The sequence below is a fragment of the Physella acuta genome, unplaced genomic scaffold (genome assembly GCF_028476545.2).
Source record: "Physella acuta isolate Inbredline_101_S28 unplaced genomic scaffold, ASM2847654v3 ptg002078l, whole genome shotgun sequence".
Taxonomy (NCBI): Eukaryota; Metazoa; Mollusca; class Gastropoda; family Physidae; genus Physella; species Physella acuta.
The window spans coordinates 62,957-78,306 of record NW_026733580.1 but is presented as its reverse complement, the minus strand read 5'-3'; the positions used below and the strand labels follow the sequence as shown (position 1 = coordinate 78,306).

The following is a 15,350-nucleotide window of genomic DNA, read 5'->3' as shown; positions in this document are numbered from 1 at the left end:
CAGACACATACACTTACACACATCCATACTAACACACACACACACTCATAACCATACATTTATAATCATACACACTATCACACACTTGCCAACATGCTGCTACACACCTACACTCATACACACACTCATACACAACACTCACTCACACTCGCACACACACACATTCACACGCAAACTCACACACATTTTGCCTGTATTAGTTATCTAACAATTTATTTTCTTCCACCGAGGGAATGTCTTTTTACTAGCTTTTATTTAACTTGCTTTCTCTGCCATCACGTCGACATAGATCAAAACGGGCGAGCAAAATTTTGAGCCCTTCTAACTGACTGATTCGTTGCAAAGTTTGCATGGGGTCAAGACTTGCAATGCAATCTGACATCAAATTTTTACATAATTGGATGCCTAATTAATTTCTTATGAATCAAGTAAATCTTTTTTTAAATTAGTAGGGTGTCCTACTACTGTCATCACTATTATACGTGCATTATCATGTTCATTTGGTGTGCAATAGTTTTAAGTCATACAACACTATTGTATAATTTTTTTTTTTAATTTAAGTACTGAAAAAATTATAAAGAACGTTTTAATAACAAGCTTTTATGTAATAATGCATTAAAAGGATAAATAAATGATTTTCTTTAAATAATTGACAATACACTACTATCTAAATTATTATAAAGAAAATATAAAAAAAATAGAATTTTCGAACGGTAGTTTGACTGACTTTACATTATGCTAATTTTAAATGTTTCGTGACGTAATCAACAATCCGAGGCTATCGAGAAGTTTTATGTTCAAAACCAAACAGAACTATCGTGGGCTCTTTTTATTTATTGTGGAAATAGCTTTAATATAATTTTAACGCATTATATGTTAGCTAGGGTTAGGGGCTTGAGCTGGGCTTAAGAGTTAGTGCTAGGTGTTTGGATTAGTGCTAGGTGTTTTGGTTAGTGCTACGTGTTTTGGTTAGTGCTAGGTGTTTTGGTTAGTGCTAGGTGTTTTGGTTAGTGCTAGGTGTTTTGGTTAGTGCTAGGTGTTTGGATTAGTGCTAGGTGTTTTGATTAGTGCTAGGTGTTTGGATTAGTGCTAGGTGTTTTGGTTAGTGCTAGGTGTTTGGATTAGTGCTAGGTGTTTTGATTAGTGCTAGGTGTTTGGATTAGTGCTAGGTGTTTTGGTTAGAGCTAGGTGTTTTGGTTAGTGCTAGGTGTTTGGATTAGTGCTATGTGTTTTGGTTAGTGCTAGGTGTTTGGATTAGTGCTAGGTGTTTTGAATAGTGCTAGGTGTTTTGGTTAGTGCTAGGTGTTTTGGTTAGTGCTAGGTGTTTTGGTTAGTGCTAGGTGTTTTGGTTAGTGCTAGGTGTTTGGATTAGTGCTAGGTGTTTTGATTAGTGCTAGGTGTTTGGATTAGTGCTAGGTGTTTTGGTTAGAGCTAGGTGTTTTGGTTAGTGCTAGGTGTTTGGATTAGTGCTATGTGTTTTGGTTAGTGCTAGGTGTTTGGATTAGTGCTAGGTGTTTTGGTTAGCGCTAGGTGTTTGGATTAGAGCTAGGTGTTTGGATTAGAGCTAGGTGTTTGGATTAGTGCTAGGTGTTTTGGTTAGTGCTAGGTGTTTGGATTAGAGCTAGGTGTTTGGATTATTGCTAGGTGTTTGGATTAGAGCTAGGTGTTTGGATTAGTGCTAGGTTTAGTCTGAGAAAGTTATATTCATGGTTTTTGTCAGCAATGACACACAAAATCAATGAATTAAGCTACTTTGTAGCATGTATTTACATAGTATGTAGGCGTTTTCACCTCAGGTATTTTTGTTAGGGTAGAGGAAATAAACAGCGCTCTTATTTCCTCTTGTGTAAACTGTAAGAGGTATTTGTAAGAAAAGTTTTTTTTTATGCCCGACAATCCGTGAAAACAGTAAGCGTATTTCCTCGATCGTTTACCAAAATAAGCTCTATCCTTAATGACAAGCAACAGAAAATGTTAGCGTTTCTTCAACAAATGAAATCTTTTCGCGATGTTGCGATGTTCGCATAGGCGGGTCATACCAGAAGGATAGTTGACAGTGGCGTCACGTTGTGGAAATTAATAACATAGGCGTGATAGACTTTACCATAGGCGTTATATTTGTTGACTTTACCATAGGCGTAATATCGCTTGACTTTACCATAGGCGTTATATCGCTTGACTTTACCATTGGCGTTATATTGGTTGACTTTACCATAGGCGTTATATCGCTTGACTTTACCAAAGATGTTTTTTTTAATTATTGGTTGACTTTACCATAGGCGTTATATTGGTTGACTTTACCATACGCGTTATATTGGTTGGCCTTACCATAGGCGTTACATCGCTTGACTTTACCATCGGCGTTATATCGCTTAACTTTACCATAGGCGTTATATTGGTTGACTTTACCATAGGCGTTATATCGCTTGACTTTACCATAGGCGTTATATCGCTTGACTTTACCATAGGCGTTATATTGGTTGACTTTACCATAGGCGTTAAATTGCTTGACTTTACCATAGGCGTTATATTGGTTGACTTTACCATAGGCGTTACATTGGTTGACTTTACCATACGCGTTATATTGGTTGACCTTACCATAGGCGTTACATCGCTTGACTCTACCATCGGCGTTATATCGCTTAACTTTACCATAGGCGTTATATTGGTTGACTTTACTATAGGCGTTATATTGCTTGCCTTTACTATAGACGTTATATCGCTTGACTTTACCATAGGCGTTATATTGCTTGACTTTACTATAGGCGTTATACCGCTTTTGCTCTACTATAGGCGTTATATTGCTTGACTTTACTATAGGCGTTATATCGCTTGACTTTAACATATACGTTATATTGCTTGACTTTACTATAGGCGTTATATTGCTTGACTTTACTATAGGCGTTATACCGCTTTTGCTCTACTATAGGCGTTATATTGCTTGACTTTACTATAGGCGTTATATCGCTTGACTTTACCATAGGCGTTATATTGCTTGACTTTACTATAGGCGTTATATCGCTTGACTTTACCATAGGCGTTATATTGGTTGACTATACCAGCAGTGCTTCCTCCAGACTTATTTCTCCGGGGGGGGGGGGGGGCACTGTTAAAAGTATATATTTTCTACATAAATTTCTTTTCGTTTCGAAGAGATGGCTGGAAGAAACACTATTAACCAGTTATTACGCCACCATACTTCATAAGAGTAGCAGACACACCAACGTTTAAAAGTGTGAAAGACAGAGTAGAATGCAAATGTCAGTAGTTGCCTATTGGAAATAAAGCAAAGAAAGGGCAGAACAGATGCACAGGTCATACATTCAAAAGCAAAATAAAAATTGGTGTAAAAATAGTTTAATGATAAAATGCGATTGTCAAACTATTTGAAAAGTCTCACCTAACAATGGTGAATTTAAACAACTTTTATTTAATATACCATAGAAAGAGAGAGAGAGAGAGAGAGAGAGAGAGAGAGAGAGATAGCTATGTTTTATATGTTTCCAGCAACAATAGCTCTGCTTAACAAATGTAAATAAATGTAGGCCTTTAATATAAATACTTTATATTTTGGTTCAGTACAAGGTGTTTTGCAGATTATAAGCGTCAGATAGTTTTAAAGTCGAAGTTTCATGCTGTAGGCTTAATTAGCTTCTCGATCAAAAACTTTTCCTGACCGTACATGTTCATGATGATTTTCTTAAGGGCGTTGGTTTCTTTCCAGACTGTCGAGCTTTCCATGTGAACAGGCATGAGCGAGTACCGAGTTCGCAGGATCCCGAGACCCTCGATGGGGGGGAGTTGATTTCTGAACCCGGAGGAGGAGACGTTTCGCACGTTACCCTCGGGGTCTAGGACCCCAACGTAGGCTACTGTGGTGTCGGCTGGGTCATGGCCTATCTCCCCACCGGCGAATAACTCAATCGGAGTGCGGTAGTAGGTGCTGTAGTTCGTCCCGTTGTAGGCATCCTTTTCGGTCACACCCCCGCCTCGTTTGTTTTTGGTGACAATGGAGGTGGGGTCCTTTCCGTGGTAGACCAGGTTGTAGGGGTTCCAGTTTGACAGGGGGGTCAGGTAAATTATCTCCGTGGGCAGCGCGTAGCTCATCCGTTTCACGTACGTTTTGCAGACGTCCCCCTTGCACATTGTTGCCGAGACGGGGAACACCTTTTCTTGCGTGTTTTCCGCCATGTAGATATTAGGGTCGGAGAACCCACGGATGAGAGGCTGTTGCTTGGGGTCCATTTTGTAGCGGTGGTGGTAGTACGCCACGTTCAGCAGGGCCGTGGATCCGGGCTTCGCGGAGTAGAGGGGCGCGCCAAAGAAAGTGTCGTGGATTTTCGCTCCATAGTTATCTTGGCCTGGAATTTCCGCCATGTAGGAATCTAATTTAGACCAGTAGGAAAATTTTTGGTCATCTGGGCTGACTATTTTGTATCTCGCGGCTCGTGTGGTCTACAAAAGGAAAACAAACATTGATCTTGTTGTCCATCATATATATATATATATATATATATATATATATATATATATATATATATATATATATATATATATATATATATATATATATATATATATATATATATATATACATATATATATATATATATATATATATTTATATATTTATATATTTATATATTTATATATTTATATATTTATATATATATATATATATATATATATATATATATATATATATATATATATATATATATATATATATATATATATATATATATATATATATATATATATATATATGACCCTCTCCTAACTTACCACGACCAGTGACCATCACATAACTTACCCGAAAAGTGACCCTCACATAACTTACCCCGTATAGTGACCCTCACATAACTTACCTGGACCAATGACCCCCCCCCCCCCACATAACTTACCGCGAGCTTTTCCATGTTGTAATTTTTAGCCAACCTGGTGGACACGTCATCCTGTAGAACCAAGTACGAGGTGGGCACATCAACAGAGAGCCTATGACAAAGGACCCTGTAGTTCCACTGTGCGTACTCTGACGATCCATCCTGGGTGATGTTCATGATGGCGGTGGGCAGGAAGGCGTAGTTCTCCCCAGCACTGGACGTCCCGGTGTAGCCTGTAAACCGTATCTTCTCCTGCGGTGTATCAACAGAACGTCACAAAGCGTCAACATTTATAATTTATACAAGAAAGTTGAGGGGAGATCACTCCCGATTTATTAGATACTTTTAAAAAAAGGAATGTGATTATCGGTGACCGGAAAGAGGTGCAACGGAAAACTGCACACAAAATGATAAAGTTTATATTGGAAACTTGTATTAGTTTGTAAAATATGAATTGATCACCTAATCCCGTCAAATTTTAAGTCACAATTGTTTTAGGCCCGAAAGTTCCGTTCATTTTCTATTTATTTTTCATTATCGTTAGACCAAACATTTATTTGTTATTGCGAATTCAATTTTTTTAAAAATGTTTATATGTGAAAGGACAAACAAAGTATGGTTATTCTTCTTCTTCTTCGTTCTTAATTATTAATGTTGGGAGAGATCGAGTCTTATCTGCCAGAGGGTTTGAACTCGACACTTTTTTCGAATTTATCAACCATGAGCTTTACCGACTCGACCACGCTTCCATCACAATTAAGGATACGTGTCAACTGGTTTTGCGCCATTGAGGCCATTGACTTAGATTTCAGCCTGCTTTTCTTTTTGGATTTGCTTCCATAGCCTTTGTCCAACCAAGAACAAACTACAAGGCAGCAGTTGTTTGATTTTGGAGTTGACTCTCCTAGAAGAGTTGCTGTCCCCAGGTAACGAGCCTCATCTGCCCGAGGGTTCGAACTCGAGACTTTTCGGTTTAGCAACCATGAGCTTTACCGACTGGACCACGCCGACCCCTACTGTATGGTTATTGAAAAGAGGCATGATATTTTTTAATGAGTGCTTAAATCTTTTGATTGAACGTTATTTTTTTCATAGAGAGCTTAAACCTACTGATCTAAATGCGGAACCTAATAAATTAAAAAAAAAAAAGCAATCTTAAATCTACTGATCTAAATGTGGGACCTATTAAACTTAAAAAAGAGAGCTTAAACCCACTGAGCTGAATATGAGAGCTTAAACCTAGTCAGTGGCGTAGCCAGGATTGTCTCAAAGGGGGGGGGGGGGGTTCCAATTTTCACCCGGGGACAAACTTTCGATTTGCACCCCCCCCCTCAAACTTTCGATTTGCACCCCCCCCCCTCAAACTTTCGATTTGCACCCCCCCCCCCTCAAATTTTCGATTTGCACCCCCCCTCAAACTTTCGATTTGCACCCCCCCTCAAACTTTCGATTTGCACCCCCCCCCCTCAAACTTTCGATTAGCACCCCCCTCCCCCTCAAACTTTCGATTTGCACCCCCCTCATACTTTTTATATATATACCGAGGGGTCTATGGGGGGCGTTATGACCCCCCTAACCCCCCCCCCTGCCTACGCCACTGAACCTAGTGATCTGAATGCGAGAGTTAAACCTACTGACCTGTAGGTCAAACCAGGTCGCGGCGTCTATGGCGTGTCTATCGCTGAAAAACGGCTCATCGATGTTGACGCTGCTTCTGGTCCACGCCCCCTCCATGTAACAGAGGTGTGGCACGAAGTAGGGCCTGTAGTCTCGCGGGTAGGGGTTCTGGTGCTTCCACGCTCTGAACCATTCCCTCATTTCTTCCACCTGGGCGAGAATACTGCAGTCAGCGTCGTGATGACACTATGGTGTCACATCAAGATATGGTGTCACGTCAAGATATGGTGTCACGTCAAGATATGGTGTCACGTCAAGATATGGTGTCACGTCAAGATATGGTGTCACATCAAGATATGGTGTCACATCAAGATATGGTGTCACGTTAAGATATGGTGTCACATCAAGATATGTCACATCAAGACACCATGGTGTCACATCAAGATATGGTGTCACGTTAAGATATGGTGTCACGTCAAGATATGGTGTCACGTCAAGATATGGTGTCACACTAAGATTATGTCACATTAAGACACCATGGTGTCACATCAGGATATTGTGCTACATCACGAAACACCGTCGTGTCACTTCAAGATATGGTGTCACATCCAAAAAAACGAGGTGTACCATAAAGACACTTTTGTGTCACATCAAGATATGTCACATTAAGACACCATGGTGTCACATCAGGATATTGTGCTACATCACGAAACACCGTGGTGTCACTTCAAGATATGGTGTCACATCCAAAACACCGAGGTGTAACATAAAGACACCTTTGTGTCACATCAAAATATGGTGTCACATCAAGATATGTCACATTAAGACACCGTGGTGTCACATCAGGATACCGTGGTGTCACATCAAGGTATGGTGTCACACGAATATATGTCACATTAAGACACCATGGTGTCACATTAGGATATTGTGTCACATCATGATATGGTGTCACACCCGAAACACCGTAGTGTAACACAAAGACATCAAGATATTGTGTCACATTAAGATATGGTGTCACATCCAGATATGGTGTCACACCCATAACAACATAGTCTAACATCAAGAAATGGTGTCACCCCAAAGACACCGTGGTGTCACACCCAAGAAACAGTGGTGTTATAACATGATACGGTGTTACACCAAGACACCATTGTGTTACATCAACACATGGTGTCTTACCAAGACACCTTTAGACGAAATCCCCGACACCATGGTATGTGACACTTACACACCTCGGCACTCACAAACCTTCTGTAGCCTACTGTTGCACGCACATACACACAAACCTACAGACATACATACTTACAGACATACACACATGTCTTTTGAAACCTTGCAGAAATACACACGCGAAACTACAGCTTTACACACACATATACGAACATACTGTTGTACATACACACGAACCTTCTGACATATACTCATACTATTTTAATTTTCTTCAAACAAGAGATACATCTACGTCTACTTTAAATAATTGTCACCGACTTGCTCTAATCTGCTACAGGCCTACACACTTTTTATTTATTTATTTTTTGTTTAGATTAGCATAATCTAGATTTTGAATGGTTCCGTGCAAAATGTATTGCTGTTTACAAAAACACCCCCCCCTCACACACACAAACACACAGTTGCTAAAAAGGGGACGGGGTGTTATGTCCCTAAAATAAAGGTAATCATACAGTTTTACATATTTTTCGTTATATTTATTTTTAAGAAATACGATAATTAGCTGTCGCAAGTGTATAACAATGCCTAGTAAATAATCACGCCTAAGTCATGGAACTATATGTGTTCATGGAACTATATGTGTTCAGGGAACTAGATATGTTCAGGGAACTAGATGTGTTCAGGGAACTAGATGTGATCAGTGGACTTATGTGTTCATGGAACTAGATGTGTTCAGGGAACTAGATGTGTTCAGGGAACTAGATGTGATCAGGGGACTTATGTGTTCATGGAACTAGAACTGTTCTGGGAAAAAGATGTGTTCAGGGAACTAGATTTTTCAGGGAACGCATGTGTTCATGGAACTAGATGTGTTCATGGAACTAGGTGTGTTCAGGGAACTAGATGTGTTCAGGGGACTTATGTGTTCATGGAACTAGAACTGTTCTGGGAACAAGATGTGTTCAGGGAACTAGATGTGTTCAGGGGACTTATTTGTTCATGGAACTAGAACTGTTCTGGGAACAAGATGTGTTCAGGGAACTAGATGTGTTCAGGGAACTAGATGTTTTCAGGGAAGTCGTGTGTTCAGGGAACTAGATGTGTTCAGGGAACTAGATGTGTTCAGGGGACTTATGTGTTCATGGAACTAGATGTGTTCAGGGAACTAGATGTGTTCAGGGGACTTATGTGTTCATGGAACTAGAACTGTTCTGGGAACAAGATGTGTTCAGGGAACTAGATTTTTCAGGGAACGCATGTGTTCAGGGAACTAGATGTGTTCAGGGAACTAGATGTTTTCAGGGAACTCATGTGTTTTCAGGGAACTCATGTGTTCAGGGAACTAGATGTGTTCAGGGAACTAGATGTTTTCAGGGAAGTCGTGTGTTCAGGGAACTAGATGTGTTCAGGGAACTAGATGTGTTCAGGGAACTAGATATGTTGAGGGAACTCATGTTTTAGGGAACTGACCTGTTCCTGGACCGTTCGCTTGGCGAGAACTGCGGGTGGAACATGGGGCAGCACGACGTCGGCCAATTTGTGATACGTTTTGTCATCCGCCGGCTGCTTCATGACGTAATCGTTGTGACGTGTCCGGAACTCAACACCGTAGAAATTGAACTGCAGAAAGTCAAAATCAACTATATACGCCTTTATATATATATATATATATATATATATATATATATATATATATATATATATATATATATATATATATATATATATATATAAAGGCGTATAGTTGATTGTGTACGTACGCGTACACGTACACGTACACGTACACGTATATACATATACATATACATACTACCTAACAATGTACACCATACAACATTAAATGAACTACTCATATACACCATTAAAATGTACGCCATACCTTTGTGTGTTTAAAATGTACACAATTAAATGAACTATTCATAAACACCATTCAAATATACGCCATACCTTTGTGTGTTTAAAATGTTCACCATTAAATTAACAATTAATATACTACATTAAAATGTACGCCATACCAGAACAACATTTGGGGTTTGAATAAATTGTCCCTTTGACTGACCTGACCTTCACCTTGACCTATGGTCAGCATGGCGTTGGAGTGGTCGTGCATGGCGTTCATGTAGCGGCCGGTGTGGTGGTTGATGTAGTAGGAATCCAAACCTTCCGTGTCCACTTTGACCTGCTTCAAGCCCGACCCAGCTTCTGAGCGAATCTTCTCCTCCATGCTGAACTGTTGGACCAGGGCCTGTTAGGTCAAGGTCACACGCAAATACTGTTAGGTCAAGGTCAATTGCAAATAAAGTGAAGGTCTCATGTAAATAGTGTGGAGTTAGGGGCTGCATTGAATGCGTTATCAGGAAATTTTTGTGAAGAAAATTCTACTTCAATGTCATAAGCCTACAATATAAATCAAGATAAAAACTTAACATCATTTGTAAACTAGAATAGTAATGCACTTGTTCATCAAATTACTGTCGTGTTTATAATTTATCATCTTTAGCTATCTATTTGGTTATTAAAACACTTACTCGCCTACCTAATGAGAAACTATCTGATCACCAGCATAGCTAATGAACTGCTTGTTAATTAAAGACCTACTCTTCTATCTAATGACCTACATGTCTGTCAAATTATTTCAATGCCAGTTCAATGACCTATCATTCCGTCAAACACCTCTAACTATGGCCTACGCTTCTATCAAATGACTTAACTTAACTGCCGATCCAAAGACCTATAAATGACTTACCTGTTTGTCTAATGACCATCTGTTTATCCAATCACCTACCTGTTTATCTAATGACCTACATGTTTATCTAATGATAACTGTTTATCTAATGACCTACTTGTTTATCTAATGACATACCTGTTTATCTAATGACCTACCTGTTTATCTAATGACCTACTTATTTATCTAATGACCTACCTGTTTATCTAATGACCTACCTGTTTATCTAATGACCTACCTGTTTATCTAATGACCTACCTGTTTATCTAATGACCTTCCTGTTTATCTAATGACCTACCTGTTTTACTAATGACCTACCTGTTTATCTAATGACCTACCTGTTTATCTAATGATCTACCTGTTTATCTAATGACCTACCTGTTTATCTAATGACCTACTTGTTTATCTAATGACCTACCTGTTTATCTAATGACCTACCTGTTTATCTAATGACCTATATGTTTATCTTATGACCTACCTGTTTATCTAATGACCTACTTTTTTATCTAATGACCTACCTGTTTATCTAATGACCTATTTTTTATCTAATAACCTACCAGTTTATCTAATGACATACCTGTTTATCTAATGTTAACTGTTTATCTAATGACCTACCTGTTTATCTAATGACCTACCTGTTTATCTAATGACCTATCTGTTTATCTAATGACCTACCTGTTTATCTAATGACCTACCTGTTTATCTAATGAACTATCCGTTTATCTAATGACCTATCTGTTTATCTAATGACCTATCTGTTTATCTAATGACCTATCTGTTTATCTAATGACCTATCTGTTTATCTAATGACCTACTTGTTTATCTAATGACCTACCTGTTTATCTAATGACCTACCTGTTTATCTAATGACCTACCTGTATATCTAATGACCTATCTGTTTATCTAATAACCTACCTGTTTATCTAATGACCTTCCTGTTTATCTAATGACCTACCTGTTTTACTAATGACCTACCTGTTTATCTAATGACCTACCTGTTTATCTAATGATCTACCTGTTTATCTAATGACCTACCTGTTTATCTAATGACCTACTTGTTTATCTAATGACATACCTGTTTATCTAATGACCTACCTGTTTATCTAATGACCTACTTGTTTATCTAATGACCTATTTTTTATCTAATGACCTACTTGTTTATCTAATGACCTACCTGTTTATCTAATGACCTACTTGTTTATCTAATAACCTACCAGTTTATCTAATGACATACCTGTTTATCTAATGTTAACTGTTTATCTAATGACCTACCTGTTTATCTAATGACCTACCTGTTTATCTAATAACCTACTTGTTTATCTAATGATCTACCTGTTTACCTAATGACCTACCTGTTTATCTAATGACCTACCTGTTTATCTAATGACCTACCTGTTTATCTAATGACCTACCTGTTTATCTAATGACCTACCTGTTTATCTAATGACCTACCTGTTTATCTAATGACCTACTTGTTTATCTAATGACCTACCTGTTTATCTAATGACCTATTTTTTATCTAATAACCTACCAGTTTATCTAATGACATACCTGTTTATCTAATGTTAACTGTTTATCTAATGACCTACCTGTTTATCTAATGACCTACCTGTTTATCTAATGACCTACTTGTTTATCTAATGATCTACCTGTTTACCTAATGACCTACCTGTTTATCTAATGACCTATCTGTTTACTAATGACCTACCTGTTTATCTAATGACCTACCTGTTTATCTAATGACCTACTTGTTTATCTAATGATCTACCTGTTTATCTAATGACCTACCTGTTTATCTAATGACCTACCTGTTTATCTAATGACCTATCTGTTTATCTAATAACCTACCAGTTTATCTAATGACATACCTGTTTATTTAATGATAACTGTTTATCTAATGACCTACCTGTTTATCTAATGACCTATCTGTTTATCTAATGACCTACCTGTATATCTAATGACCTACCTGTTTATCTAATGACCTATCCGTTTATCTAATGACCTATCTGTTTATCTAATGACCTATCTGTTTATCTAATGACCTATCTGTTTATCTAATGACCTATCTGTTTATCTAATGACCTACCTGTTTATCTAATGATCTACCGGTTTATCTAATAACCTACCAGTTTATCTAATGACATACCTGTTTATCTAATGATAACTGTTTATCTAATGACATCTGTTTATCTAATGACCTACCTGTTTATCTAATAACCTACCTGTTTATCTAATATCTACCTGTTTGTCTAATGATAACTGTCTATCTAATGACGTACCTGTTTATCTAATGATAACTGTCTATCTAATGCCCTACCTGTTTATCTAATGATAACTGTCTATCTAATGACGTACCTGTTTATCTAATGACATACCTGTTTATCTAACGACTTACCTGTTTGGCGAGTAAGGTCATTATTTCTTGTAACGCCATTATGTTTTTATTATTCTTGGCTTCCGCTGCTATTTCTTCTGCGCTGAGCGCTGCTGCGGTCTCAAGAACAGCCACCAACACCTTTTGAGATTTTCAGCAATGCCAATTTTGACAGTTTTCAATGTTTTGCACATCAATAATTTTTTGCGGAGTGTAAAGGACATTTTAATCGGACAAAAAAATCGGACAAATTTATCATTCTTTCGGCGTCTTACGTGTTAACTGGTCTTTGTAACTTTGTCCGTGTGTCTGTGTGTTTGTCTGTGAGCACGATAACTTGAGTACCGTGACACATAGGCTGAAGAAATTCTATATATAAATACTTAGAAGATCTGTATAAACTTTTCAGCAATATCTGGTAACTGGAATTGAACTTATTCGACTTACTCGACTTTCAAGCCCATACCTAGAGTACTGTTTTTTTTTTGTGAGAGATAGTCGATCTAATTCTCTTTTTCTATCTTCTTTTTCTTCGTTCTTGATTTTAGTGTTGAAAGGAATCCCCTCCAGCACAATTTAGTAGACGTGTCAACTGGTTAAGCTCCGATTTCAGCCTGCTTTTCTTTTTGGATTTGCTTCCATAGCCTTTGTCCAACTAAGAACAAACTAAAAGTTGTTTGATTTTGGTTTTAAACTTTTACAAGTAGGTGAAGACTTGAAGACAATGTATCAGAGTCTCTTTCATGCATATTCGGGAGAGTGGGGGGGGGGGGGGGGGCGGACCTCGAACGAAATAGAATTTATATAGAAGATATATATTTTTTACCAGTGTCCGCCAACCCCCCCCCCCCCCCTCTCACCCCCTTGAGAAAAAATTCTTCAAGAAACACTGCAATGTATTGTGACATGAAATGTTACTTCATTAGTTAATCAATTAACTGTTTGAAAAATTATTCTAATGATTTATAAATATTATACACACGTTGTATGATGTTCATATGGCGCGCATTTCTTTTTTCTACCAGATACTATTCTATTTTTAAAAGTTTAGGTAATTTAAAATGGATTAAAAATCATGTCTATATTCTTAGTTGCCATCCCCAGTAATGTTATACAAGAATATACGATAAAATTTAGGGGAGATCAGTCATGCTTTATTTTTCATAAAGTATTGTCCCAATTATTTATTTTAAAACAAACTCAATTTTTAAAATTAATTTTAATGAAAATTTATGTTAACCGTTTTAACGTTTTTTTTTCATTATCCACAAAGTCAATTTATTTAATTACTACATTTTCTCCAATGTATGGTTTTGTATTTTACTATTGATTTTCTACAGTGGTAAATAAAATTATTTTGAATTTTAAAAAAAAATGTCTTTTCATTTCTCAAAAAAATTCCTAAACAATTTTATATTTTATATGTATAACAGTTACAAAAGTATTTTGCTCTTAATGAATCTTACATTCTTTTTTTTTTTTTAATTTACTTAAGATACAGTTTGAAACGAAGCAGTCTGTTAAAAGTGGTCGAAATTTCGCTCGGCAGTTACGATACATGGCGGACAAAGAAGAAGGCACAAGAGAGACAAAAACACGTTAAAGTTAAATAAAAGCTTGTAAAAAGAAGCTTGCTTTTAGATAAAATAACAATGACCATTAAATGGCGAAAACTCACCAATAACACTTGACGCAAGACATTCATTATCAGCGCTTGATTGATAAAATTCAAACTTCAATCAGACTAATAAGCTCAAATAACGCCTCACCGGCGCTATATTACTCAGTTCCACACCATCTCTCTCTCTATATATACCACTCTCTGTCAAATGACAAGAGCAAATGACACGAGCAAATGACACAATTAGTTGTCAAAAAGAGAACGAATTTTTTTTTCTTAACCAGCTAAACCAACAGCATCCATGTTGACCTTAATTAAACGACACACCTAAGGTTAATTAGTAACAACGATATAAGCACGCATCTCGTTATCTTAAAGTAGTTCCATCATCAGTCGATGTTTTCAATTAATAGCTGGTGTAATAATACATTCAAACCGAGCTGTTTTTAAAAGGAGGTTTGTTGGTGGGGTCTGCCTCAAGAGTTTGGGGAATATATATATACATATATATATATATATATATATATATATATATATATATATATATATATATATATATATATATATATATATATATATGTGTGTGTGTGTGTGTGTGTATACGAGTGAACTCTACTTCACCTGCCCCATGTCCGATAGGCAACTTTATCATTCACACCTAAAAATAAACCGGGAGTGATCTCCCCTAAACTTTCTCGTATATTCTTATATGAAACAACAGGGGATGGCAACTCGGGATTTAGACATGATTTTTATTCCATTTTAAATACTTAAACTTTTTAAAAATAGAATAAAATCTCGTAGAAAAAGAATTGCACACCAAGTGAACGCCAACTAAAATGTGCATAATAGTGTGGAATATTATTAGTACTTTATAAATTTACATTAGTTTTTGAGAAATCGGAAATAGCATAAATTAGTTTTTCCGATCAACGGAAATTACTCAAAATTTGACAGAAG

The 15,350-nt window shown here is 37.2% G+C and overlaps 2 protein-coding genes across 2 annotated transcripts; both read right to left on the bottom strand.

The window, feature by feature from the left end:
• Positions 1 to 2,257: 2,257 nt before the first annotated feature.
• LOC131932050 (shematrin-like protein 1) lies at positions 2,258 to 2,845 on the bottom strand. Its single transcript, XM_059288913.1, has one exon. It carries the CDS (start codon positions 2,843 to 2,845, stop codon positions 2,258 to 2,260), a length of 588 nt encoding a protein of 195 aa, XP_059144896.1.
• A 504-nt stretch (positions 2,846 to 3,349) lies between these two features.
• LOC131932052 (uncharacterized) lies at positions 3,350 to 14,593 on the bottom strand. Its single transcript, XM_059288916.1, has 7 exons — positions 14,448 to 14,593; positions 12,791 to 12,910; positions 9,730 to 9,915; positions 9,141 to 9,290; positions 6,522 to 6,710; positions 4,905 to 5,135; positions 3,350 to 4,455 (listed from the first exon to the last, which is right to left on the bottom strand). Exons 1-7 carry the CDS (start codon positions 14,472 to 14,474, stop codon positions 3,631 to 3,633), a joined length of 1,728 nt encoding a protein of 575 aa, XP_059144899.1. The 5' UTR covers positions 14,475 to 14,593; the 3' UTR covers positions 3,350 to 3,630.
• Positions 14,594 to 15,350: the final 757 nt, after the last annotated feature.

What these genes read in the sequence shown, in the direction of transcription:
- LOC131932050 (XM_059288913.1), bottom strand. Translation starts at nt 2,845, where the DNA reads ATGTTAAAGTCAAGCGATATAACGCCTATAGTAAAGTCAAGCAATATA.
- LOC131932052 (XM_059288916.1), bottom strand. Translation starts at nt 14,474, where the DNA reads ATGAATGTCTTGCGTCAAGTGTTATTG. An exon ending in TGACCTTACTCGCCAAACAG is followed by an intron (nt 9,916 to 12,790) that starts GTAAGTCGTTAG and finishes TTGACCTAACAG; the next exon opens with GCCCTGGTCCAACAGTTCAG. An exon ending in TAGGTCAAGGTGAAGGTCAG is followed by an intron (nt 9,291 to 9,729) that starts GTCAGTCAAAGG and finishes GACTTTCTGCAG; the next exon opens with TTCAATTTCTACGGTGTTGA.